This window comes from Hypomesus transpacificus, unplaced genomic scaffold (assembly GCF_021917145.1).
Source record: "Hypomesus transpacificus isolate Combined female unplaced genomic scaffold, fHypTra1 scaffold_229, whole genome shotgun sequence".
NCBI lineage: Eukaryota > Metazoa > Chordata > Actinopteri > Osmeriformes > Osmeridae > Hypomesus > Hypomesus transpacificus.
In genome coordinates this window covers 163312-189792 of record NW_025813764.1, presented here as the reverse complement: position 1 = coordinate 189792, position 26481 = coordinate 163312, and the positions used below count along the sequence as shown (strand labels likewise).

General features: G+C 51.8%; 2 protein-coding genes across 2 annotated transcripts in view; both read right to left on the bottom strand.

Annotated features, from left to right (window-relative positions):
* chd6 (chromodomain helicase DNA binding protein 6) overlaps positions 1–23201 on the bottom strand; it is a gene marked incomplete at its 3' end in the record, with an annotated part of 28500 nt that extends 5299 nt beyond the window's left edge. Inside the window, exons 1-33 of the mRNA XM_047014239.1 lie at positions 22212–23201; positions 19901–19950; positions 14588–15225; positions 14204–14381; positions 13839–13988; positions 13451–13516; positions 13089–13144; positions 12600–12717; positions 12228–12314; positions 11897–12031; positions 11614–11735; positions 11168–11411; positions 10826–11002; positions 10286–10429; positions 9224–9322; positions 8784–8940; positions 8353–8563; positions 7773–7968; positions 7487–7651; positions 6734–6913; positions 6315–6425; positions 5697–5899; positions 4613–4812; positions 4021–4180; positions 3770–3859; positions 3587–3690; positions 2891–3020; positions 2670–2688; positions 2565–2621; positions 2369–2423; positions 1669–2047; positions 1350–1558; positions 112–1166 (exon numbers count right to left, since the gene is read on the bottom strand). Of these exons, the coding sequence (XP_046870195.1) occupies positions 112–1166; positions 1350–1558; positions 1669–2047; positions 2369–2423; positions 2565–2621; positions 2670–2688; positions 2891–3020; positions 3587–3690; positions 3770–3859; positions 4021–4180; positions 4613–4812; positions 5697–5899; positions 6315–6425; positions 6734–6913; positions 7487–7651; positions 7773–7968; positions 8353–8563; positions 8784–8940; positions 9224–9322; positions 10286–10429; positions 10826–11002; positions 11168–11411; positions 11614–11735; positions 11897–12031; positions 12228–12314; positions 12600–12717; positions 13089–13144; positions 13451–13516; positions 13839–13988; positions 14204–14381; positions 14588–15225; positions 19901–19927 (5922 nt within the window). The remainder of the gene's footprint in view (positions 1–111; positions 1167–1349; positions 1559–1668; positions 2048–2368; positions 2424–2564; positions 2622–2669; positions 2689–2890; positions 3021–3586; positions 3691–3769; positions 3860–4020; positions 4181–4612; positions 4813–5696; positions 5900–6314; positions 6426–6733; positions 6914–7486; positions 7652–7772; positions 7969–8352; positions 8564–8783; positions 8941–9223; positions 9323–10285; positions 10430–10825; positions 11003–11167; positions 11412–11613; positions 11736–11896; positions 12032–12227; positions 12315–12599; positions 12718–13088; positions 13145–13450; positions 13517–13838; positions 13989–14203; positions 14382–14587; positions 15226–19900; positions 19951–22211) is intronic.
* A 1301-nt stretch (positions 23202–24502) lies between these two features.
* On the bottom strand, positions 24503–26304 carry LOC124462605 (proline-rich protein 13-like). Its single transcript, XM_047014237.1, has 4 exons — positions 26196–26304; positions 25853–25906; positions 25285–25730; positions 24503–24787 (listed from the first exon to the last, which is right to left on the bottom strand). Exons 2-4 carry the CDS (start codon positions 25866–25868, stop codon positions 24749–24751), a joined length of 501 nt encoding a protein of 166 aa, XP_046870193.1. The 5' UTR covers positions 25869–25906; positions 26196–26304; the 3' UTR covers positions 24503–24748.
* Between the last annotated feature and the right edge of the window lie 177 nt (positions 26305–26481).

The following is a 26481-nucleotide window of genomic DNA, read 5'->3' as shown; positions in this document are numbered from 1 at the left end:
CAATCAGAGTTAGACATGGCCTACCTTGGACAGCATGAAGTGTACAGAGTCTAGTATTGAGACCCGGCCTACCTTAAAGTGTACAGAGTCTAGTATTGAGACCCTGCCTACCTTGAACAGCATGAAGCTGGAGGGTAGAGACCCTCCCCCAGAGGGGTGAGAGGGGGAGGAGGAGGGGGGGAGACCCAGACAGTCTTCCAACGTCTCCTCCGCTCCACCCCCATCTCCCCCCTGCCCCTCCTCCTCCTCCAGAAACCCCGCCTCCAGAGTGGGCGGGCCCAAGATGGCGTCCGCCTCGTTGAACATGTGATGGGTGGGGCTAGCGTGGTCGCCGGGCTCCCAGGAGGCCTGCAATTGGTCGAGCTGCACGGAGGGAGCCAATAGGCCGGTTTCCTCCTCCGAGCCCTGCTGGCCAACCAGCACGTCGCTCCGCAGCTTCCCCGCCATAGACTCCGCCCCCACGCCGTAGGAGTTGAGCATGCTCTGTCCGGCCGCGGCCGAGTTAAAGGGGAAGCCGCTGAGGCCGTCCTTGCTCTTCCCCAGAGCGTCGGGGTCAGAGGTCAGGGGGTCGTGGTGGAGCGAGGCCAGGTCCAGGCTCTCCTCCAGGTAGCTCCCCTCCCGACCCCCAGGCACCATCCCCAGGCCGGCCCTGGGGTCCGCCTCCCCTGCCTCTGGCGCTCCCTGGAGGTGTGGGTGGGAAGGAGACGGGTGCAGTGGGGGGTGGTACTCAGGCGGGGGCTGGGGGGAGGAGCAGGGGCCCAGGCCTGGGTCGTACAGGCAGCAGTGAGGGTGTGAAGAGGAGGGTGGAGGGGGCAGACCAGGGTGGTGGTGGGGGTGTTGAGGGGGCGGGTAGCCCTGCCTTCTCTCCTTACAGACGTAGTTCCTATGGGCCTCCAGGAAGCACAGCTGGGGATCGTTCAGGATGTAGTAGTCTGTGCGGCTCAGGCCGTGCCGGGCGGCGCCTAGCAACAGGTCGCGGTCGTGCTTGCCGCACTCCCACCACACCGGGAGGTACAGGCTGGGCCGACACAGCTGTAACCGCGGCGACAGCAGCGGGTGACGCAGCACCTGCTCGCGGATCTTCCGCAGGAGCTCGATGCGGTACAGGGTCCTCGCCGCACGCTCCTCCGTGATTGGCTCCAGGAAGAGGGAGTGGTCAACCGGGCCTGGGGGGAGGGGGGAGGAAGGGGAAGGGGGAGGGGAAGGAAACAGTGGAGAGGAGAGGAGGGAGGGGAGGGGAAGGAGAGAGAGACTGATTTTGTTGCTTTATGCATACAGACACAAGACACAAGTTCCTCCCCCACTCTTCTCCTCCCCGACCCCCCCCCCCGCTCCTCCCCCTGCAGTACCTTCGTCCTTCCTAGGGGGCAGTCTGCAGGCAGTGCGGCACATGGAGACGAAGCTGTAGAAGTATCTCTCCAGGCTGTGGTCCGTCTTGCGGTCTAGGCGGGCCAGGGCTCTGAACTGAGCCCAGTCGAAGCACTTCCTCTCTGGGTCAAACACCACCCCGAACGAAGACACCGTGCGGTAGAAGTCTGCCTGCTCCCTCCGAGTCCACCTGGGAACACACAAATGCACTCAAACAGTCATTACACACACACACACACACACACACACACACACACACAAACACAAGGACAGTAAGTTGTTCCACAACAGTGACATCACCTCCTCTGCCACTCCAGGAAGAGTGGGTCTGGCTCCGCCCCCACCGAACATCGCCTCAGCTCCTCTCCCAGTTGCCACGCCAACGGTCCATGACCCGCCCCCAGCCCGTCATGAAAGAGGAAGTCGTGTCTGATTGGCTCGCGGCGGGTGAATCGCTGGTACGCTGTGATGAGGCGTCTCAAACGGGCTGTGAGGGCGGGGCCTGCTGGCCACAGGGGCCGGCCTTGGAAGTTAGGCTCCACCCCTCCACACTGAGGCTCCAACCCTCCACACTGAGGCTCCACCCCTCCACACTGAGGCTCCACCCCTCCACACTGAGGCTCCACCCCTCCACACTGAGACTCCACCCCCTCCTGGGTAAGGTCCACACTGAGGGAGTCTGGAGACAAAGAGGAGAAGGGATAGGAGGGGTTAAGAAAGGCAGTCAGTGAGAGAGAGCGAGAGAGAGAGAGAGAGAGAGAGCGAGAGAGAGAGAGAGAGAGAGAGGGAGCGAGAGAGAGAGAGAGAGAAAGAGAGGGAGAAATAGATAGATGGAAAAAGAGAGATAGAGAGGAGGGTAGAAACATAGAGGATAGAGAGATGGAGAGGGGTGGACAGAGAGAGGTGGAGAGAAAAATGGGGTTCGAGAGATAGATAGAGTGGGAGAGAGAGATGGAGATGGTTGACCAGTGATGGATCCATTACAGAGGCCGGTTCTCACCCGGGGCCACAATGTCAGGCTTGTCTGCGGCGTCACTGCTAGAGCACGGCTCCTCCTGACACACACACACACGAACACACACACAGCCTAGTTAAACACGACAAGTAGAGTAATTGGATGTATTTGAGACATGTTAACGATTTCTTAACATCTGTTAAGAAGTCTCGTTATTAAGATGTTCCCCAGGTGGTCTTACCTTCGTGTCCTCTCCTTCCTCTCCTCCCTCTGCCTTGGAGCTCGTCTCCTCCCTCGTCTCCTCTCTCGTCTCCTCTCTCGTCTCTTCCCTCGTCTCCTCCGTCACCTCCTCACTCTTACACATGCTGAGACACACACACACAGCATCACCCTCAGTCTCCTCTCTCCCTCACCTTCACCCCCCCCCTTCACCCCCTCCTCTCACCCCCACCCTCACCCCCTCCCTCACCCTCACCCCCATCCTCACCCCCTCCCTCACCCCCTCCCTCACCATGTGTGTGTGCGTGAGTCCTGTGTTCTGAGTTTGTATTTTAGCGTGTGTCCTACCTGTCAATGAGGTCGGAGCCCCCCTCCCCCCCTCCCTGCTCCCCCGTCAGGGCCGAGGCGTCGGGCATGCCCACCCGCTCCAGGAAGCAGAGGCCTGGGTCCACACGCATGGCGTTGTAGCGCTCATACCCTGGGAGGAACACACACACACAGAGCACACACACACACAGAGCACACACACACAGGGCACACACACACAGGGCACACACACACATTATTAATGTCTTCTTAGCATCCTAACATGCTGGTATCCTAGCATCCTACCATGTTGGTATCCTAGCAGCCTACCATGCTGGTATCCTAGCAGCCTACCATGTTGGTATCCTAGCAGCCTACCATGTTTGTATCCTAGCAGCCTACCATGCTGGTATCCTAGCAGCTTACCATGTTGGTATCCTAGCAGCCTACCATGTTGGTATCCTAGCAGCCTACCATGCTTGTATCCTAGCAGCCTACCATGTTTGTATCCTAGCAGCCTACCATGTTTCTTTCCTAGCAGCCTACCATGTTGGTATCCTAGCAGCCTACCATGCTGGTATCCTAGCAGCCTACCATGTTGGTATCCTAGCAGCCTACCATGTTTGTATCTTAGCAGCCTACCATGTTGGTATCCTAGCAGCCTACCATGTTGGTATCCTAGCAGCCTACCATGCTGGTATCCTAGCAGCCTACCATGTTTGTATCCTAGCAACCTACCATGTTTGTGGACACCCATCAGCAGAGACTTGTCAGCCTCCACGTCCCACCAGCCAGCTGGCACCTCGATGTAGTCGATGTCAGGAAGAGACACCTCCAGTTTACTGCAACACACACACACAGTTAGCCATGACCCTCATGTGCAGACAGGACCAGCAGCATGTACCGTGTGGGGGTCTGTACCTGGCGGGGATGCCCTCTAGGGCCTGGGTGGCAGCCTCCCCCAGCACCTCCACTTTCAGGTAGTACAACATCCTCACCCTCAGGAGCACCCTGCAGGAGAAGACAGGGTTAGCGAGCAGAACAGAGTCTGGTGCTACAGATAACTGAGCCACATTCAAACTGATTCCTGTATTTGTAGTCAGATTACTAGTTAGCATGTTATACATCCTAATTGGTACGGCGTTGTTAAAAGGTATTGCTAGGAAACCTACTTGTTGCAGTGTTGTTTGAGGTGTTTCTTGTAGCTGTCGTCGTGCAGCACCACCTCAGGGTTGCAGTGGACCAGCCAATCAGCTTGCTGCAGCTCCGGCGGGCTCAGCTGGGTCTTCAGCTTCTTGCCCTTCCTCCCCCGTGGCACCGGCGCTGACAGGCCTGGGCACAACACACCACTCATAAAGCTAACATGCTAATACTAACTGGGATTAGGTGGTTTAGTGCTAACATGCTAACACAGGTTGAGTTTGGGGTAGGTTAAAAATAAACATGCTAGCACAGGCTGGATTTGTGTGGGTTAACGCTAACATGCTAACACAGGATGGGTTTGTGTGGATGAGTGTTAGCATGCTAACACTGACTGGGTCTAGGTGGGTGAATCCTAGCAGGCCAACACTGGCTGTGTGTAGGTGGGTGAATGCTAGCAGGCTAACACTGGCTGTGTGTAGGTGGGTGAATGCTAGCAGGCTAACACTGGCTGTGTGTAGGTGGGTGAATGCTAGCAGGCTAACACTGGCTGTGTGTAGGGGGGGTGAATGCTAGCATGCTAACACTGGGTGTGTGTAGGTGGGTGAATGCTAGCATGCTAACCGGAGTGGTTTTGCAGGGCCTGGTCCTGGCCGTCCTTGCTGGGGGTGATGAGGTCCCAGATGAAGCTCTTGATCTTGTCGTCTCCCTTGTAGTGCCGTAGACAGTACACCAGCAGCGCTCGGCACACCACCTCCATGTCTCGCTCCGCCAGGTGCCATTTAAAACGCCCGTGGCTCAGGATGTCCTTCCATCTCCCCCATCTGGAGGGGGGGAGGATGGGAGGATGAGGGAGGGAGGGAGAGGAGGGGGGATGAGGGGAGGGGGGGGGGGGGGTGAGGGGAGGGAGGGAGGGGAGGATGAGGGGAGGGAGGGAGAGGAGGGGGGATGAGGGGAGGGGGGGGGGGTGAAGGGAGGGAGGGAGAGGAGGATGAGGGGAGGGAGGGTGAGGGGGGGTGAGGGGAGAGGAGGATGAGGGAGGAGGGGAGGATGAGGGGAGGGAGGGAGGATGAGGGGGGGGGAGAGGAGGGGAGGAAGGATGGTGGGAGTGAGGGAGGACAAGGGGGGAAAGAGGAGGGGGTAGATAGGAGGCATGGACAGAAAAAAAAGTTATTAAATATCAAGCTGACCTTGATAGTGATCTTATTTTCAGGAGAGAAGGTTATCTACCGTTGGCTTGCTTGATAACATACACTTCTGCTGACACAGTTCCCAAAATCTATATTTAATTCTAGAAACACTCACCTCAATCTGTTCACACTTCCTATACAGTTATACTTCCTCTTCAAAACTACTTCTGTCCAGCCCTGCTTCCTGTCCAGCCCCGCTTCCTGTCCAGCCCTGCTTCCTGTCCAGCCCTGCTTCCTGTCCAGCCCCATTTCCTGTCCATCCCTGCTTCTTGTCCAAAACTACTTCTGTGCAGCCCTGCTTCCTGTCCAGCCCTGCTTCCTGTCCAGCCCTGCTTCCTGTCCATCCCTGCTTCCTGTCCAAAACTACTTCTGTGCAGCCCTGCTTCCTGTCCAGCCCTGCTTCCTGTCCAGCCCTGCTTCCTGTCCAGCCCTGCTTCCTGTCCAAAACTACTCCCGTGCAGCCCTGCTTTCTGTCCAACACCAATTCTTGTCCAACAACACTTCCTGTCCAGCCTCACCCGAAGATGAGAAGGTTCTTCTCGACCCGGAAGCACTCGGCCCGGAGGTAGCGGCGGCTGCGGTCGCTAAGGCGACGGGATCGACAGGGTCGCTCTTCTGAGTCGCTGTCCAGCTCAGAAAACTCCATCAGCTCATCATCCTCAAACGAGTTGTAGTGACGCGTCTGCTTCCTCACGCGGGGGGTGTCGATCACCAGACTCTCCTGGTCACACACACACACACAAATATAAACAGTAAGAACCCTATCAAAGGCAAACACACAGTTGTAGTCCACTAGTCTCTACTTGGCATGCTGTTTCAGTATCTCCTTCTTACAGACCATCTGTTGGGCAGTGAGGGAGAGAAGAGAGATGAGCCAGAGAGTTAAGCTGCCTGTCTTACCTCTCTCTCTCCTCTCCTCTCTTCTCCCTCTCTCTCCTCCCCCTCCCTCTCCCCCTCTTCCTCTCCCCCTCCTCCTCTCCCTCCCTCTCCCCCTCTCTCCTCTCCCTCTCCCTCCCTCTCTCCCTCCTCCTCTCTCCCCCCCCTCCTCTCCCTCTCCCCCTCCCCTTCTCCCTCTCTCCTCCCTCTCTCCTCACGAGGGAGGAAAGACCCATGCTCCACCCATCCTTCCCTCTTACCTTCTCCGCCCGAGACTCCACCTCCAGCTCAGCGATCTTTGCCCACTTCTGCCAGAAGTTAGGATCGTCCAGGGAAATGTCTGTTCTGTTCCCAGACGACACAAAGCTGGCCTGGACACACACACACACACACACACAGAAACACCCCCCACACACAGACACGTTAAGTGTAGTATATCTTATGGGTCTTCCCTTTTGGCACTTGTTTTGTTTTTTCACAATGTATGCTTCATGTTTTGGCTGCTTGCAATGTTTGGGACTACCTCGTTGTTATGATCAGTGACCTATGCTCTTTTGTAAAGCTCTCTCTTGGAAGTCGCTTTGGATAAAAGCGTCTGCTAAATGCATAAATGTAAATGTAAATATCCATGGCAACAGCCGACAGAGTGACGTGTGAAAGTTCAGTGTTCAGGGGTCACCTTGGCGAAGGTTGATCCCTTGCCCTCTGATTGGATGGTGATGGTCTGGGTGCGTCTCTGAAGGATCTGGTCTATGTCCTCCTCGCAGAACTTGGAGCCCTCGTCCTCCTCGTCCATCAGAGCTCCGTACGCTCCCTTCCTCAGCAGGTCCTCCACCTCCAGCTTGGACAGCTGCTGCACCTGCACAGCCAGGCCGGTTAGTACACTAGGACACTAGTTAGTACACTAGGATGCTAGTTAGTACACTAGGACACTGGTTAGTACACTAGGACACTGGTTAGTATACTAGGATGCTGGTTAGTAGTACACTAGGACGCTGGTTAGTACACTAGGATGCTGGTTAGTACACTAGGACACTGGTTAGTACACTAGGATGCTGGTTAGTACACTAGGACACTGGTTAGTACACTAGGATGCTAGTTAGTACACTAGGACACTGGTTAGTACACTGGTTATTACTAGCGGTGGGAATCTTTTGGAACCTTACGATTAGATTCAAATCGATTCTTGGGGGTCACAAGATTATTTATTTTTTAATCCCCCCCAAAAAACTAAAAAATAATTAATCATTAAAAAACGTCTATTCACATTAATTTGTGAATCGTTCTGAATCGCTAGCAGACTGAACCGTGATCCAAACGTGAATGGATTTTTCCCCCTACCCCTAGTGAGTACACTGTCTAGTACACCGTCAGACCATCGCCATGGAGACCAGCGACATCCAGTGACGGCGTTACCATAGAGACCACCCACCCCGTTGACGCTGCCCTTGCGGTTGATGTCCTGGAGCACGGCCTTGTCCAGGCCAAGCTTCAGGCTGGCCTTGTCGAACATCTCTCTCTCGTAGGAGTTCCTGGTGATGAGTCGGTACACCTTTACAGCCTTGCTCTGGCCAATCCGGTGGCAGCGTGCCTGGGCCTGGGCGGGGCAAAGAGAGAGCAACGTCTCAGGCTCTGCCACACTTCCTCCACCCTCCCCTTCCTGTCCTCCTTCCCCCCACTCCCCCCCCCCCCCCACTCCTCTCCCCCTCCTCTCCTACCTGCAGGTCGTTCTGGGGGTTCCAGTCTGAGTCAAAGATGATGCAGGTGTCGGCGGCGGTGAGGTTGATCCCCAGGCCGCCGGCCCGCGTGCACAGCAGGAAGACGAAGCGGTCAGAGTCCGGCTTGCAGAAGCGGTCGATGGCGGCCTGGCGGAGGTTCCCCCGCACGCGCCCGTCGATCCGCTCGTACGTGTACCTGGAGGGGCGATACGTCAGGTTGAGCTGATCTGACAGGAGCTTTCATCCTGAGAGACATGCAGCTGTCTGTGTCCACCTCCATCCTCTCTCCTCTTTTACACCCCCCCTCCTCCTCTTTCCTCTACAGCCCCCCCCCCCCCTTTCCACCTACCTCAACCCCCCCCACATCTACCCCTGTCCCTTATTAACACTCCTCCCCTCCTCCCACCCCAACCCTGGTCCCATCTCTCCACCCCCACCCCCGCCTCCCCATACCTCAACTCCTCTACCCACTTCCATTCTTTACACCCCTCCCCTCCTCCTTCCACTACACCCTCCCTCCACTCCTCCTTTCCCCTCCCCATTCCCTCTCTACACCCCCACCTCCTCCTCCCTCCCTCACCGTTTCTGGATGAGGTAGTCCTCCAGGATGTCCAGGCAGCGGACCATCTGGGAGAAGACCAGCACCTTGTGGCCCCCTGCCAGTAGCTTGGGCAGCAGCTTGTCTATCAGCACCAGCTTGCCTGCTGCCTGGATCATCGCCTGCAGCTGCAAGTCCCACGCCTCACTGCTCACACCTTTCCTGAAGTCCTCCAGGATCTTTTCCTCCGCACCTGGGGGAGGAGGGGGGAGGGGAGAGGGGGAGGAGGAGGGGTGTAAAGGAGGGAAGATCGCACACATGTGATCAGGTATGGGAGGGGCTTACACACCTGTGATCAGGTAGGGGAGGGGCTTACACACCTGTGATCAGGTAGGGGAGGGGCTTACACACCTGTGATCAGGTAGGGGAGGGGCTTACACACCTGTGATCAGTTAGGGGAGGGGCTTACACACCTGTGATCAGGTAGGGGTGGTTGCAGCACTTCCTCAGCTCCATCATGGTGTTGATGAGGTTGGGCATGTTGGCCTGGCCCGCTCCTTTGGCCAGAAAGGTGAAGTTCTTCTCCAGGATGGCCCGGTAATATTTCTTCTGGATGTTGGTCAGCTCCACCTGGGCAGACAGTGTGTGTGTGTGTGTGTGTATGAGTGAAAGATCAATCCATCATTGTAAATTTGTTCTGTGTACTTATATGTTATGTTATGCCAGGTGCTTGCGTTGTCTTGTCTTAAGAATTTCAGTGCCCAGTCTAACTTGTGCTGCTCTGTGCACCTGACAAATAAAAGACTTGAACTTGAACTTGAACATCTGATAAAATAACCATTCTGAAACACACATAAACACAGACACACACATACAGACACATAAACACACATTCAGACAGACACACACACACCTCTATGATGGTCTCCTCCTTGGGAGCCAGGTTCTTCTCCACGTCGTCTTTCAGACGGCGCAGCATCATGGGCTTCAGGATGGCCTGCAGCTTCTTCACCTGGAGGAGGTGAGGAGAGGAGGAGGTGAGGAGAGAGGAGGAGGTGAGGAGAGGAGTGAGGAGAGAGGAGGTGAGGAGAGGAGGAGAGAGGAGGTGAGGAGAGGAGGAGAGAGGAGGTGAGGAGAGGAGGAGGTGAGGATATGAGGAGATAGGAGGAGGAGGAGAGGGAAAGGAAGGATAGGAAAAGGAGAGAGTGGAGGAGAGGAGGTGAGGAGAGGAGAGAGGAGGAGGAGAGGAGGAGAGGAAGGAGAGAGTGGAGGAGAGGAGGTGAGAGTGGAGGAGAGGAGGTGAGGAAGGAGAGAGTGGAGGAGAGGAGGTGAGGGGGAGAGAGGAGAGGAGAAGGGGCATCAGAACAGTTTCTAGATTTGAAAGCGGGTAAGGGGGGTTGGGGATCTGGGATTTAGGGTGTAGGGTTTTGGAGTGGAGATTTAAGGTGTAGAAATCAGGGTGTAGGAGATAGAGTGTAGAAGTCAGGGTTTAGAGGTTATGTGTTGTACTTACAGGTTAAAGTTGAGGAGTTACTAGGGTGTAGGAGGTAAGGAGGGAGGGTATAGGTTGTGGGAGGTAAGGAGCTAGGGTGTAGGATGTAGGAGGTAAGAAGCGAGGGTGTAGGATGTAGGAGGTAAGGAGCGAAGGTGGAGGATGTAGGAGGTAAGGAGCCAGGGTGGAGGATGTAGGAGGATGTAGAAGGTAAGGAGTTAGGGTGGAGGATGTAGGAGGTAAGGAGCTAGGGTGGAGGATGTAGGAGGTAAGGAGTTAGGGTGGAGGATGTAGAAGGTAAGGAGTTAGGGTGGAGGATGTAGAAGGTAAGGAGTTAGGGTGGAGGATGTAGGAGGTAAGGAGCGAGGGTTGAGGATGTAGGAGATAAGGAGCTAGGGTGGAGGATGTAGGAGGTGAGGAGCGAGGGTTGAGGATGTAGGAGATAAGGAGCTAGGGTTGAGGATGTAGGAGATAAGGAGCTACCTGCTCCTCAGTCTTCAGGTCTCCAAACTCGTCCAGGAAGCTGGTCTCCGAGGGGAACTGCAGAGGCTCCAGGAAGTTCAGCAGGCTGAAGAGTTCCTCTACGGAGTTCTGCAAGGGCGTTCCTGTCAGGAGAACCTTGTGTTCCTGCAGGAGAACGTGGAGAGATGGACCAGTCAGAGAGGTCTGAAACAGGACATGCAGGACTCAAGACAGCCAGGCAGTCAGTAAACCAGCAAGCCAGTCAGTCAACCAGCCAGGCAGTCGGTAAACCAGCTAGCCAGTCAGTAAACCAGTCAGTAAACCAGCCAGTAAACCAGCCAGTCAGCCAGCCAGTCAGTCAGCCAGCCAGCCAGTAAACCAGCCAGCCAGTCAGTCAACCAGCCAGTAAACCAGACAGTAAACCAGCCAGCCAGTTAACCAGCCAGCCAGTAAACTAGCCAGTCAGTCAGTAAACCAGCTAGCTAGCCAGTCAGCCACCCAACCAGCCTTCCAGTTAGTAAACCAGCCACCCACCCACCCAGCCCCCCCACAGCCTCTCACCAGGTTCATCATCTTGAGCCCCTCCAGCAGTTTGCAGTTCCTGTTCTTGAGCCTGTGGGCCTCATCGATGACCACACAGCACCAGTGGGTCTTCCTCAGCTCCGGGCAGTCGGCCATGATCATTTCAAACGTGGTGATCACTCCGTGGAACTTCAGCACGCCGCCGATGGGGTTGCCCTGGGAAACGGCAGGGTAAAAACCCAACACGCTCACTCTTGCTGCGACACACACACACACACACACACACGCAATCACTTCAACACACACACACACACACACGCTCCAACACACACACACACCAAGACCCAATCACTTCAACACACGCACACACACTCTCCATACCTGCGGGTCTTTGTGGTACATCTCGTACTGCAGGATCATCTGCCGGCTGATCTGGGAGCCATGGTATACGATCACGTTGATGGGCGTCCATGTGCGGAACTCCCTCTCCCAGTTGGTGATGGTGGACAGGGGGGCGATGATGAGGAAGGGGCCCCGGAGACCCATGGAGAAGATCTCGTACAGGAAGGTGATGGACTGGATGGTCTTCCCCAGGCCCATCTCATCTGCCAGGATGCAGTTCTTCCTGGGGTGGGGGAGAGCAAACGGTGAGTGTACAGTACCGTCATCAGGTAGTGAGCCATCACACCTGTTGTACCAGTTAGCCTGCTAGCTTACCTGTTAGAGCCTGATTTACCAATCAGCCAGTTGGCATATCAGTTAGCCTGCTAGCTTATCTGTTAGAGCCTGATCTACCAGCTAGCCTATCAGTTAGCCTGCTAACTTACCTGTTGTACCAGTTGAAGAGCAGCCAGTTCATCCCCTCCAGCTGGTACTCTCTCAGCTGGTTGCCGTTGCGATAACCTCTCGAGTTGTCCAGCTTCTGCCACTTCTCTGGAGGAGGCCTCTCCTGGATACACACAGAGACCCAGGGTTAGGGTCAAGGGTTGAAGGTCACAAGGCTTGGGGTCAGAGGGCAAGGGGTCAGAGGGTTTGGACCTTGGGGTCTCAGAGGGATAGAACCCTGGGGGTCACAGGGTCACAGAGCTAGGGGTCAGAGGTCAGGCTCACCACATGTTTGAGGTCGGGTAGTTTCTGGATTTCCTCAAACTCCAGGATCTTCCCAGGGTCCACGTCCTCCTGAAGCTCCCAGGTGGCCTCCTCATAGGACAGGGAACACCACTTCACCAGGTAGTGGGTAACCTCCTGCACACACACACACAAGCACAGCACGCACACACACACAGGCACAGGACACAGGCACAGCACACACACGACACACACACACACAGCAATGCATTGTAAAGGAGCAGACCGATAGAAATGGCTCAATTGTAGATCCTACCAGCAGCCTTGGTGTGTGTGTGAGCGAGTGTGTGTGAGAGTGTGCATGTGTCCTCACCTCTCCAGTGTCTGCATCGGTGGTGACGGCCACCTCAAGAACTCGGTCCACCTCAAGGTAGTCTGGGTTAAACATGTCCTCATCAGGCTGGGGAGAGGAGGAGAGGGAGAGGAGGAGAGGGAGGGGGGGAGGAGAGGAGGAGAGGGAGGGGGGGAGGAGGAGAGGGAGGGGGAGGAAGGAGAGAAGAGAGAAAAGATGCCTTTTAATTCTGGAAGCTGTACTGTTTGGAAAGAGATCCCTGTGTTAAAATGAGAGGAGAGAAGGTGCAGAGAGGAGGTGCAGAGAGGAGGGGCAGAGAGGAGGGGCAGAGAGGAGGTGCAGAGAGGAGGGGGAGAGAGGAGGGGCAGAGAGGAGGTGCAAAGGGAGTCACACCTCAGTGAAGATATGCTTCATCTGAGCCTGTTTGGCTCTGAAACGTTTGATCTTCTGGTGGATCCGGGGATCCTTCTCCAGCTCCTCCAGACTGGCCCACTTACAGTGCAGGTAGGAGCTGCTCACACAACAACAACAAGAGTCAACAACAACAAGAGTCAACAACAGCAAGAGTCAACAACAAGAGTCAACAACAGCAAGAGTCAACAAAAAGAGTCAACAACAGCAAGAGTCAACAACAAGAGTCAACAACACGAGTCAAGAACAACAAGAGTCAACAACAATAGGTTTTTAGGTTTAGGTCATGGTCATCCCTTAGGTTTTCTTTTCTATTCTTTGAGGGTTTAGGTTGATTACAGGTCGTGATCTGTGGGCATCTGTGAAGCCCACTTAAAAAAGGACTGCACAAAGTAAGTTTGAATTGATTTGATTTTGTCTAGTAGTATTTAACCCTGATGATATGTGTGTTTAGGCTCTGGTCAGACTTACAAGTTCCTATACTTGACGAAGAACTCCTCTGCCTCTTCCTCTGATGGGCTCAGACCCTGAGAGAGAGATAGATGAGAGGGAGAGAGAGAGAGAGAGAGAGAGAGAGAGATGAGAGGGAGAGAGATGAGAGGGAGAGAGAGAGAGAGGGAGTAAAAGAGATGAGAGAGGGGGGTGAGAGAGAGATGAGAGAGAGGTGAGAGGGAGAGAGATGAGAGAGAGAGGGAGAGAGATGAGCGGGGGAGACAGAGAGAGAGGGGGGAAAGAGGCAAGCATTTAATATCAAATCCAGACCACATGTGTTTTTGGAGTGTCTGAGTGTGTGTGTGTGTGTGCGTGTGTATGTTCAGCTCGTGTGTGTGTACCTCTTTCTTGACTGTTCGAACAGACAGGATTTTCTCAATGATGTTGGCTTCATCCTCAGGTGGTTCCTGGAGGGGGAGAGGGCATAACTGACTCAGAACTCGACTACAGAGTGGAGAGAAGAGAGGAGAGGAGAAGAGAGGAGAGAGGGGGAGAGGAGAGAGGAAGAGAGGAGAGAGGGGGAGAGGAGAGAGGAAGAGAGGAGAGAGGAAGAGAGGAGAGAGGGGGAGAGGAGAGAGGAAGAGAGGAGAGAGGGGGAGAGGAAGAGAGGAGAGGAGAGAGGAAGAGAGGAGAGAGGGGGAGAGGGGGAGAGGAAGAGAGGAGAGGAGAGAGGAAGAGAGGAGAGAGGGGGAGAGGGGAAGAGAGAGAGAGTGGAGGAGGAGAGGGTACCTCTGCCTGCCATGCCAGGGTAGCGGCGTTGAGGGCAGGGATGCGTCCAGCGCCCAGGACAGCGATGGTCTCTCCATCATCATCCACCACCTTGAAGTCTACATCCTCGTTGTACTTCCTCCTCTTCACCTGCCGGCCAGAACGACGCTTCTACCATGCAGGATTGAGGAGAGGGGAGGAAGGGTGGAGGGAGGAGAAGAGGAAGGGAAGAGAGGAGGGATAGGAGGAGAGAACGAGGAATGATGAAGGAAAGGGAGAAGGGAGAAGTTGAGTTAAAAAAAAAGAAAGCATTTTCTGAAAAGCTGAAGGCGTGGGGCAGAAATTCATGAGTTCAGTTTGACTTTGGCTCTGAGCAGGAGCCTCACCGTGTTATCCAGGGGGTCTGTGCTCTCCTCACCCCCCAAGACCGCAGCTCCCCCCCTAGCATCCTCCTCACTCTCCACCCCCTCCCTCTCCACCTCCGCCTCGCGCTCTCTCGCCGGCACAACCTCCCTTTTCCTCTTCCCTTTCTTCTTCTTCTCCACCGGCACCGCGCCTTGCTCTCTGGAACACACACACGTACACACACACGTACACACACACGTATATACACACACGCATACACACACATACCCACACGCACAGGACATTGTTAAGAGGACAGATACAGAAGATCACATAGAACAGACATGCCTCTCTCTCTCTCTTCCTTTTCTCTCCTCTTCCCCCCACGTCCTGCCCTCTGTGGCTTCCCCGCCCCCCCCCCTCACCTGGGCTTGCGCCCCCTCTGTTTGGGGGTGGGGGGGGCGGGTACGGGGACCAGGATGAGGGGCGGGGCTGGAGCTGGGCTGGGGACAGGGGGCGGGACTGGAGGAAGCACTTTGACCTTTGGTTTCCTGCCCCTCTTGGCCGGCCCCGGGGGCTTGACCTCCGCGGGTCTCTTCACCTCCTTCACCTCCCTCCGCTCCTTCACCTCCCTCTGGTCTCTGCCCCCCCGGGCCTCCTTCACCTCCCTCTGGTCTCTGCCCCCCCGGGCCTCCTTGCTCTTCCTGGGAAGCACCTCCTTCCCTTCTCTCGGCTCCCTCTTCTTCTTTGGTTTGCTCTCCCTCTCTGCCCTTTTCTCCTGCTTGTTTTTTTTCTTCCGTTTCTTCTTCACCCGCGCCCCTCCCCCCCCATCATCCTCCTCACTCAGGGGGGAGGAAGGAGGGCACGGGACCCCCCGGCTGGCCCCTTCCTCACCCATCCCAGCATGCTTAGCGTGGGCCATGCAGTGATTGGTGGTCCCGGTTAGGAGGCGGAGCTGGTCCTTGGAGCCCAGGGTGCTTCTGGGTAATGGAGTCTGTGCGTGGTCGGGGGCAGTGGAGGCTGCTGGGGCTGGAGTGTGCTTCAGGATCTGACCACTGGGCATCTGAGATAGGGAGGGGATGAGAGGAGAGGAGGGAAGAGAGGAGAGGAGGGAAGAGAGGAGAGGAAGGGAGAGAGGAGAGGAGAGGAGGGAAGAGAGGAGAGGAGGGGAGAGGAGGGAAGAGAGGACAGGAGAGGAGAGGAGGGAAGAGAGGAGAGGAGGGGAGAGAAGAGAAGAGGAGGGAAGAGAAGAGAGGAGGGAGGGAAGAGAGGAGAGGAGGGGAGGGGAGGGGAGAGAGAAGAGGAGGGGAGAGAGGAGGGGAGGGGAGAGGAGAGGAGAGGGGAGAGAGGAGGGGAGGGGAGAGGAGGGAAGAGAGGAGAGGAGGGGAGAGAGGAGAGGAAGGAGGGAAGAGAGGAAGGAGGGAAGAGAGGAGAGGAGAGGAGGGAAGAGAGGAGAGGAGAGAAGAGAGGGAAGAGAGGAGAGTAGAGGAGGGGAGAGGAGAGGAGGGAAGAGAGGAGAGGAGGGGAGAGAAGAGAAGAGGAGGGAAGAGAGGAGAGGAGAGGAGGGGAGAGAGGAGAGGAAAGAGAGGAGAAAGGGTTACATTTAGACAAACGTATTATCATCATCATTATCATCATCAACAACAGTTGCTGTACTCTGAAAGATAGTGAGGGTGCGTGGGAATCAGGTGACCTCCTTCCCTTCAGACCAGGGTCACCTGTTCTGCTTCACATCTCACTGCTGTTCACCACCACTGCATGACCCCGACATAACCTCTGTGTGACCTCTACCAGCTCATACTGGAAAGGTCAACCACAGAGGAGTGAGTGTGAGAGAGAGAGAGAGAGAGAGAGAGAGAGAGAGAGAGAGAGAGAGAGAGAGAGAGAGAAGCCTTGCTAGATGAAGGCTAACTCACTAGCCTAGCTGCAGTTAGCACAGCGTGGCTAATGCATGGATCCACAGCCTCACACAGGTATGAGGATCATGTCAATGAATCACACACACACACACCATGCCAGTTGGAATCAGGGCCGTCGCCACGGAAACAGGCTCTGTACCAAGCTGCGGGGAGCTGCAAACGTACACATGCAGTCTCCATGGTAACCCTTTCGTTGCCGGGCGCTAGACTACTCTGTTCCGACCTGACAAAGTAAGGCTACACACCTGGTACCTCTTTACACACCTGGTACCTCTCTACACACCTGGTACCTCTCTACACACCTGGTACCCTCCTACACACCTGGTACCCTCATACACACCTGGTACCTCTCTACACACCTGGTACCCTCCTACACACCTGGTACCTCTCTACACACCTGGTACCCTCCTACACACCTGGTACCCTCCTACACACCTGGTACCCTTATACACACCTGGTACCTCTCTACACACCTGGTACCTCTCTACACACCTGGTACCCTCCTACACACCTGGTACCCTCCTACACACCTGGTACCCTCCTACACACCTGGTAACTTCTTACACAGCTCTCCAACTGAAAGAGCATTAAGGAGGGACATTTCTGTACAACACAGTCCTATAGGCCAGCCCAGACAAAACACACACACACACTCACTCACTCACCCATCACTCAGACATAAACCACATAACACACACATGCAACACACATAATAAACACACAAACACAGACATAACACAGACATAACACAAGTAGAGAGACCTTAACACACACAGCCAGAGACATAACACACACTAATATAACACACACACATGCAGACACAGACATAACACATACAGACTTAACACACACACAAAGTACACACAGACACTGTAATAGCACACACACAAACCTAACATAGACACACACACACCAACATTACGTACACACAAACATAACACACGCCCAAGCAGATTGGAGCTCTCTTAATGAGAGCTTTGACATTGAAAGTTCAATGTTCCTGTTTAGACTAGATCTGCATCACCTGCTCTGTGGAAACTGGAGCAGAAAGCGCCTTGGTAGGATGGTGTCGGATACGAGCAGTTTAACCCAGAAGAGATCACACTAATTAGCCTCACATTCAACAATCAACACATTAAAACGAGACTTCATGGTCACTTTGTTAGCACGTGTATCAATGTTGATTGTCACCTGTCCTTGAAATGTAAGTCGGAAAATAAATAAATACATTCAAATAAATACAGCATTTGCTTCTGAAACACCTGCTAGGTTTGATACAGGAAGCAAAGCAGAGGTGAGGCTGTAGCCAAGAGAGAAACTACCCCCCATCCCACATCAGCGACGAGTCAAGGACTCAACATAACCCAGAAGCAAATGAGCAAGCTCGCACACCTGCAGCCAACGCACCGGCACACACACACCTGCATGAGCGCTTTCATGACTAATTACACACACACACACACACACACAGAAACACACACACACAGACCGCCGCAGACTGCAGTGTTGGGCCAGTTCAGTGGACCACATAGAGACTTGCCTGCAATCACATTCTCTATGAATCAATATCAGCGTCTGCCCTGTTCACCAATGCTAACACTCTGCTGCAATCACGTCAATGCTTCTTTCACGCCAGCTAATTCATCACCACCATCTCTCTAGTAGCTAGGCTAACGTGTATGGGAACATTCAATGCCAAGCTAGGCTAATGTTTACGGTAACTCTTAAGGCTAAGCTAACGTGTATGGGAGCTCTCAATGCCAAGCTAGGCTAATGTTTACAACAGCTCTCAATGGTAGGCTAGGTTAATGTGTATGGAAGGTCTTACTTCGAGGGAAGTAGGGAGGGGAGGGAAGGGAAGGAGGGAGGGAGGCTGGATAGGGAAGGAGGGATGGAGGCTGGATAGGGATGGAGGCTGGATAGGGAAGGAGGGATGGAGGCTGGATAGGGATGGAGGGATGGAGGCTGGATAGGGATGGAGGCTGGATAGGGATGGAGGGATGGAGGCTGGATAGGGAAGGAGGGATGGAGGCTGGATAGGGAAGGAGGGATGGAGGCTGGATAGGGATGGAGGGATGGAGGCTGGATAGGGATGGAGGCTGGATAGGGATGGAGGGATGGAGGCTGGATAGGGATGGAGGCTGGATAGGGATGGAGGGATGGAGGCTGGATAGGGATGGAGGGAGGGAAGGAGGGATGGAGGGAGGGAAGGAGGGATGAAGGGAGGTGTGTCAGCGAGCGACAGAGGGGGCCGCTGTTCTGAGCTGTAAATATTACTGAGAAATTCCCACAGAGGGAGTAAAACACACTGTAGATCCCAGTAGAATTATTAACTAACCAAACTTTGTTGTCTATGCTGAAACTTGAGTCTTGTCTTCTGTTGTTTTCCTCTGGAATAAAACTCTAGGACCAATGTGAGATTCCATAACTTTATCACGACTTTCAATGACTACCAATCATAATTTCCTCTTATCTTTAAACAAACATTGTGGTTCTTTCATGTTCACATGAACTCATTTCATCAGAGTATGTTCATCCTACTGTTCTCCATCCTTATTACAATAATGGAATTTAAAAAAAAGATAATCAACCTACGGGCATCAAATATTGAATGGTGTTTTTTACATAGAAAATAAACCTATTTTAAGGAAATTACATATCACAACAGTTTTCTATGCATCTACAACTTCACATCTTAACTTACATCTACATTAATTAATTAAATAGCCTAAGTACAACTGCACAACTATTACTTAGGTAGTTCACTTTTCTGACATAATTAGACTGCTCAGGAAACCATCTATAGACGTTTATACGCTATTATTTTTAGCACTTCCGGTTAGATGCTAACTGCATTTCATTGGCTCTGTGCCCTTACTGAGCACATTGACAATAAAGTTGACTTTAATCATTTGTCCTCCAAAGTTTACATGGATGAATTGCTAGGTCTCAGGTTAAATTAGCTCAGTCTTTTAGGGTGGTTGTCTGTGAGGCTACCATGTCCACTATACAGTAGCCTATAAAGCTAGCATGACATCTACACAGTAGCCCGTGAGGCTAGCATGTCCACTGTACATTAGCCTGTAAGGCTAGCATGTCCACTTTATAGTAGCATGCAAGGCTAGCAAGTTGACTCTGAATGCTGGCATGTCCTCTATACAGTAGCCTGTAGGGCTGTTAGCATGTCCTCTATACAGTAGCCTGTAAGGCTGTTAGCATGTCCTCTATACAGTAGCCTGTAAGGCTGTTAGCATGTCCTCTATACAGTAGCCTGTAGGGCTGTTAGCATGTCCTCTATACAGTAGCCTGTGAGGCTAGCATGTCCTCTATACAGTAGCCTTTAAGGCTGTTAGCATGTCCTCTATACAGTAGCCTGTAAGGCTGTTAGCATGTCCTCTATACAGTAGCCTGTAAGGCTAGCATTTGCAGCTGCCCGCCCAGCCCTCCAGGTGTGACTCACCTCAAGGCTCCGTTACAGGCAGAGTGGAGTCATCGCGATGGATATTCAGGCTAACAGTATGGCGACAGGCCTGGAGGCATGAGCACGTTGCACTGAATCTCAAGGTTCCTCTGACTGTTTACTTTTAGTTGTTGTCTTTTCTCTGTGTGTGTGTGCGTGTGCGTGTGTGTACATGTTTATGTTTGTGTTGATATGTTTACATGCGAGACTGTTTGTGTGCATGTGTGCGTGTTTGTGCTTACGTGTGTGTGTGCTTGTCTGCTGACGTGTGTGTGTGTGTGTGTGTGCATGTATATATGTGGGCAGGTGCGAGCGTGTGTGTTTGTGTGTGTGTTATACAAGCCAAAAATAAAACCTACCTGCTTGTCCTTCTTGTGTATTTTCATGTCGCTCTATTTCTTATCAGCACCTAGAAGACAAAACACAACAGACCATTTGTTAAAAACAAATATTCTAAATTTCGAATAGTGACATGAATATATCGAAGGAATTTCCCGTGATGGTTAAAGCTGTGTAGGTCACACTCAGTCCGGATGATCTAATCTGATGACATCACCGAGTCACTCCGGAGCCAGACCCTAATTTAGATTAAACTAATCTCCCTGTCAATACAGATTCTCCATTAAATCTGTATTTTGTGATTTGGATTATTATCGTTTTTTTTTTAATGTTTTATAACCCTGCCAGTAGTATTTTATTTTGTTGTACATTTTCTACATTTTCTTTTTCATTATGTTTAAATGCTCACTGTATGCACTTGCCCACCAAAGTCCATTCCTTGTTTGTGACCACTTGTCGATTAAACACAATTCTGATTCTGATATCTCACCTGTAACAGAGATGCAATTTAGATATACTACCCCACCTCTGCTTGCCTCAGTAATGCACACGTCTAAACCTGATGCCGTAATTTGGGCTAAATTTAATTCAAACCTGGATTTAAACTCTGTTGCGAGGGATTAGGATTAAGACCCTTGGACCCAGCCAGGTATAAAGACCATGCATTCACCTGAAGAACAGAATCCTACTCTTCCCGTCTCAATTCTGCTACGGGGCAGGTGTAAACATGTCCTACACCTGTACCACCATTGTGTATGGAATATCCAGGGGGGGGGGGGGGGGTCAGGGGGAGAGAGAGACCGGAGGCAGGGAGAGACAGGGGGAGTAAGAGGCAGGGATGCAGAGAGAGGCAATGGAGAGGGAGGCAGGGGAAGAGAGGGGCAGGGGAAGAGAGAGGCAGGGGAAGAGAAAGGCAGGGTGTGTTTTGAGTAGCATGCCTACATGTGAGTCCCTCCATGGGCAGCAGTTGGTTCCAGCTGCAATACACACCTGGATAAATCTGGATGAGAAACGCAGCGGTATGACGTGCTGAAGTAGCCTACAAGACTAATTAGTCTGCTTTACTAACCTTTGACTTAGGTGTCACTATAGTTGGGTTAGGGTTACCATGTAGGTTAAGTATAACGTAGGCGATTATAATTTATTTTGTTGTTGTTGTTATTGTTGTTGAAAGAGTTTCCTAACAGAATTTCCCAGCAAAGTACAGATGTCCTAGGTGTGTCCGTGGGCCAGGTTACCTGAGAGCGCGCCACCGGACTAGGCTCTTTGTCTCGCACCGAAGAGAGGAGCGCGGATGTTGCACCTGGATAGTCTCTATGAAGGTGTGCAGTCTCAGAGGTTGACATCGAATTTCCTTAAAAAATATATTTGACTTCTTAGGGCAACCTAGCACGAAGCTAGCTAGCTAGCCATATGAGGGATCGTGCCTCACGGCGAGAGAGACCAGTACAATCGCTAAGTACAGGATAGATTTGCCACAAGTTGGCTCCTAATGGAAAGTTCTCCCGTGTTTCAGAGCGCGATCTTCACCAAACAGCTCCTAAAATAACAGGAACATAGGCGCCGAGGTGTCCTATTTCATATAGCGATCTATGGAGCTAGCCAGGCTGCTAACTCTAATGTCACTGCATCGATGTTATATATTCCAGTCCTTACACGTGTGAACACCCCCTAAACTCCTTCTCAGGGACGTAGCCGCCACCTCGCAATAGACCTCACCTGCCCGGACAACGCTCACCGGTGTCACCATCACCGGCCAGACACTGCGCTTTACCACTGGATTTATTTCCAAGGACACAAAAACGCCATGACAGTTTAGAAAAATGCATAAAAAATTAGAGGGGGTGGGAGACAGGGAGAAAAAAAAAAACTCCGTGCATTTTCTTAATCCTGATAAAGGCACGAGCTGGGGAGTTCATTCAGCAGGGATGCCTGAGTTTCAGCCTGGCCAACCGACGCACAGACACGCGGAACCGCGCTTCACAACACCGATCAAAAATATAAAAGTTAAAAGCCCTACTTACCTAAAATGGCTACTGCAGTAGCCAAAATACAAACAGCTATTATTTGGTGAAGTTTAGCGCTGGCCGCCTGCTACAACACCCTAACATTAATTGGACCCGAAACATTCTATTTTTCATTGGCTGTTCTGTAGCGCAGCTGGGTCGATGAGAATTTCCATTGGTCCCGCAGCTGTCAACCAAGGCGTGCCGTGCTAGCTACGTTTGTCTGAGAGCCACATATTGCCAGCACCATTGTGTACTCCTTGCGCTTAGCATTGATGTGAACCTCTACTTGGCCTCGACGCACTATTCTAGCGTTAATGCTTACCGCTGATCGTGGGGAAATCCGTATTTTTGAACCGTAAGCGCCCGACGGTTGAGGTCTTTGTCGTTGTCATTGAAGCCGCATATGTTTTACGTCTCCCCTCGATGCTTTTGCATTTCTCCTTCTCTGCATCCACCAATCGCGGTGCTCTTTGCTCTATATCATTACAGCGCTGGAGGAGGAAAAAAAAGTGACATTCCACGTCTTTGCTGCTCATGTTTCGATGCCCGGATGTTAAATGTCCTGGAATAAAATAGCACTGCGTTGTGCGGCATCTGCGAGTTAATCAGTGAAATGTGTCAGGGAGTAGAGTACAGATGTGCGGCCGGGAAGGGGGGCAGGGGGCCCCGCTGTAGGGTTGCGGAAGGCGCTTTGTTGTGGATTGTCATGGAAGTTTCTAACACAGCATTGTCCTGGTCTTCATTAATAACAGTTCAAATGATTCAGGACGGAAGTGTACCAATACATTCAAACACAGAAGGATTCCCTTCCACACATCTACCAGTGGGTTGATAGAATAGGTTGCACTAGCTAGTATCAGGAGGCTGGACTAGGTGGGACTAGGATAGGGTGTTGGACTAGGTTAGTTTAGGTGTAGTTCCATGGGCACATACCCCGCTGTGACATTGCTTGTAAAAAGGGCTATTCAATCAAATTTGATTGGATTTGATTTGGCTAGGATAGGGGCTGGTAGTAGGGGGCTGTTCTATAGCAGGTTATAAAGGGTTGTACTAGCTTGTGCTAGCTTCGGGGTAGTGGACTAGCTTGTGCTAGCTTCGGGGTAGTGGACTAGCTTGTGCTAGCTTCGGGGTAGTGGACTAGCTGGTGCTAGGCTGGGGGGCTGGTACTACCTAGACCCTTCCCGTTATAAACCAGAATAACACTATGTAATGTCTTGATAGGTTATTGATTGGTGTATCTGAATAGTGATCCAGATCTCAGTGGAAGGTTATGTAAGGGTGTAGTCATCAGGCTCAATGTGTCCCTGTAACAGCCTCCTCCCTCTCTCCTTTCCCTCACTTTTTCCTCCCTCCCTCACTCCCCTCTTTTATTCCTTTCCCTCCTGTTCGCTCTTCCATAGCTCCCCTCTTCTCTTGTTCCCCGTCTCCCCTGCCCAGAAACCTAAAAATGAGACCATTTGGCTTCTCTCTGCATGTGGAGATGTTCCATGTCAGTGATACAATTATTGTTGTACCGTGCCTGGTATCTGAGATGTAGTTATTTTGAAGTTGTTGATGTTGTTGCTCTGTGCCTGGTAAATTACAGAACGTTCCCCTGCCTCGAAACCACCGTTAAAACTGAGCTCCTCTGATCCCTGACGTTCTGCTGTGTTTTCTAGAATCACTTTTTTCTGCTCCACAGCGGAATCTAACAAAGCAATGCTGGTCGCCTGTGCTGGTCACCTGTGCTGGTCACCTGTGCTGGTCACCTGTGCTGGTCCTCTGTGCTGGTCACCTGTGCTGGTCCTCTGTGCTGGTCACCTGTGCTGGTCACCTCTGCTAGTCACCTGGCTAGATCACCTGTCTCTCTACCCTTCCTCCATGTCTCCACCCTCCATGTCTCCACCCTCCATGTGTCCTGTGACTCTCTCCCCCCCATCCTTCTCTTTACATCTCCACCCCTCCTCTCCACCCCCCTCCTCCTACCCACACCTCTTCCTCTTCACCTCATTAAAACAAGAACGTCTTAAAATAGGTTACAGAATAATTACTCACTCAAAATTCATGGATCAATTCCTTTAAAATGTGATAGGAAACTGACTTCATAATTCGAATCCCAGTTCTTTAACTGCAGTTATGTTTAAAAAAAAAAATGGTATTGCGATCAGAATGTCGATATGGCTAGCTAGCTAGCTGGTTATGGATGAAATGTTGCTTAGTTTTTGACCTCATGGCATTTTCAGTAGCTCAATAGTGAGCTGTACCAGTTATTAAAGTGCTTACAAAGCTGTCGTGTTAGTCAGAGGGCACTTGCCTTGCCACTGGACTTTTCCTGCCAACATTGTAAACACAACTTCCTACATTAGACTGTTGGGATGTCGGAATGTTGGGTGAGTGTACAAACACCCTAACATCCTGCCTCACCCCTGCCTCAGCCCTGCCTCAGCCCTGCCTCAGCCCTGCCTCACCCCTGCAGAGAGAACACAGCCTATCATGCTGGGATCTTTGCGAAATGCATTCGACCACCAGCAGAGGGCACCATACTGTCAAACGTCTCAAATTCACCACATGCTTGAAGAAACACCTTAGGAACCTTCATTTTGATATGCACAAATGAAATGCGCAAACACAAAATAAAAGTATTAATTTAATTTGAATATTGCATTTAATCAATTACAGGTTTATTACATAGAATGAAAGCGCAAGATATGCTGAATTTTTGTACATGGCCCGTTAAAAATTATTTACAGGACGCACAAATACTTTGAATCAAGATAAAAAGTATACCGTTATTATACACTGTTATGTCTGTTGTTAAACCATGGATGGTTGTATTTGGTTTATTTTCATAACACGGCAGGTTTCTGAATGCTTCAGAGGTCAGTCTGAGCTGCTGCTGCTGCTGCTGCTGCTGGAAGACTGCAGGGGAGAGAACTCAGAGTTACTGTTCTAGAACCTAGTCTCACTGTTCTAGAACCCAGAGTTACTGTTCTAGAACCCAGAGTTACTGTTTTTGAACCTAGTCTTACTGTTGTATAACCCAGAGTTACTGTTTTTGAACGTAGTCTTACTGTTGTATAACCCAGAGTTACTGTTGTAGAACCCAGAGTTACCGTTCTAGAACCTAGTCTAACTGTTCTAGAACCCATAGTTACAGTTCTTGAACCCAGAGTTACTGTTCTAGAACCTACAGTAAATTAAACTCCAGAACACATTTAGAACTCTAGAATCTAGTACTGTGTTAAGACCAAGGAGAATTCATACACAACACATACTGAATGCAAACTCATCAGCCATGTGACTTGGGGGTGTTAACCCAGTTTGAGTAGCATGATAATAGAAGGAATGTTATCATCCACTGTTCTCAAAGTCCGCCGCCCCTCCCTGGGCCTGGGCTCCCGGTCCCTCCCACTCACCTTGCCATGGTGGCCGTGCTTCTTGTGAGCTTTCTTAGCTTTCTTCATCTTCTTCATCTTTTTGTGACCTTTGTGACCGGCAAGTCCCATGCCCATCCCAGCCACCCCCCCTGCCATGGGAAGCCCCGCCCCCGGTCCGTGGTGATGGTGTGAGCCAGGGTGGACCCCCCCAGGGTATGCACCAGGGTGGACCCCCCCAGGGGGAACTCCAGGGTAGCACCCAGGGCCAGTGGGGTACGGCTGGCCTCCGGGGGCTCCGTAGGGCATGGTCCCTGGAGCCATGGGTGGGGGCATGTGTGGGTTCATGCCTGGGGTCATGCCTGGAGGGTAGGCTGGGTTGGAGGCTGGAGCATATGGGCCTTGGCCAGGGGGGAAGGCTGGGTTGGAACCTGGAGCATATGGGCCTTGGCCAGGGGGGAAGGCTGGGTAGGCTGGGTTTGGAGGTCCTTGATGAAATAACACAGTTTGCCTGACTGTAAATCTTCAAATACAACGTAATTACACTTATATTAATAAATTGTCAAATTAATTACACTCATGTTTTATTATTCTTAGTGGCATGCAGTACCTTGATTTGGCCACATTATGTATATCTGAAACTGACGGACTGACAGATGATATCCTGTAGAGAAAGAAGAAAACTGTCATACATAGTTAGTTGTAACTAGGATTAGTCAATTAACTGTCTATCAATATTTACTAACATATCTTGAATAGAAATGCAAAGACAGCTCAAAACATTTTGTGGGTTATAGGAATGCACCTGCGTTGTACACCCCACCCACAACGCGTTATTTCCATAACTATCTAAGCTTACATAGACTTAAACAAATACATAGACAATCCGGCGACAGCAACACGTAGTATTTTTTAGAGCAAACTATATTCTTCAATTTATCGCTCGACCATACCTGCGGTATGAAGTCTTGACTATGACTTCGCGTCTTTCTAGGGAAGTTTGTATGAATTCTGATCTGGACTGTTTCTCTTCCGGATGCTAACTGCGTAATGTAAACAAGCCCCGCCTCTCGATAAAATCCAAATGTCTTCCACTTAACAAAAAATTCAGGTTATCTGCATTCATCTATGCACAAGAGCCAAACTGCTCTCAGCGCGTGCTGCAGTGCGATATTCAAAGTGACATAGAACTAGAAGAGATCTTGTTGTTACTGCAATAACAACATATTATTCATATAT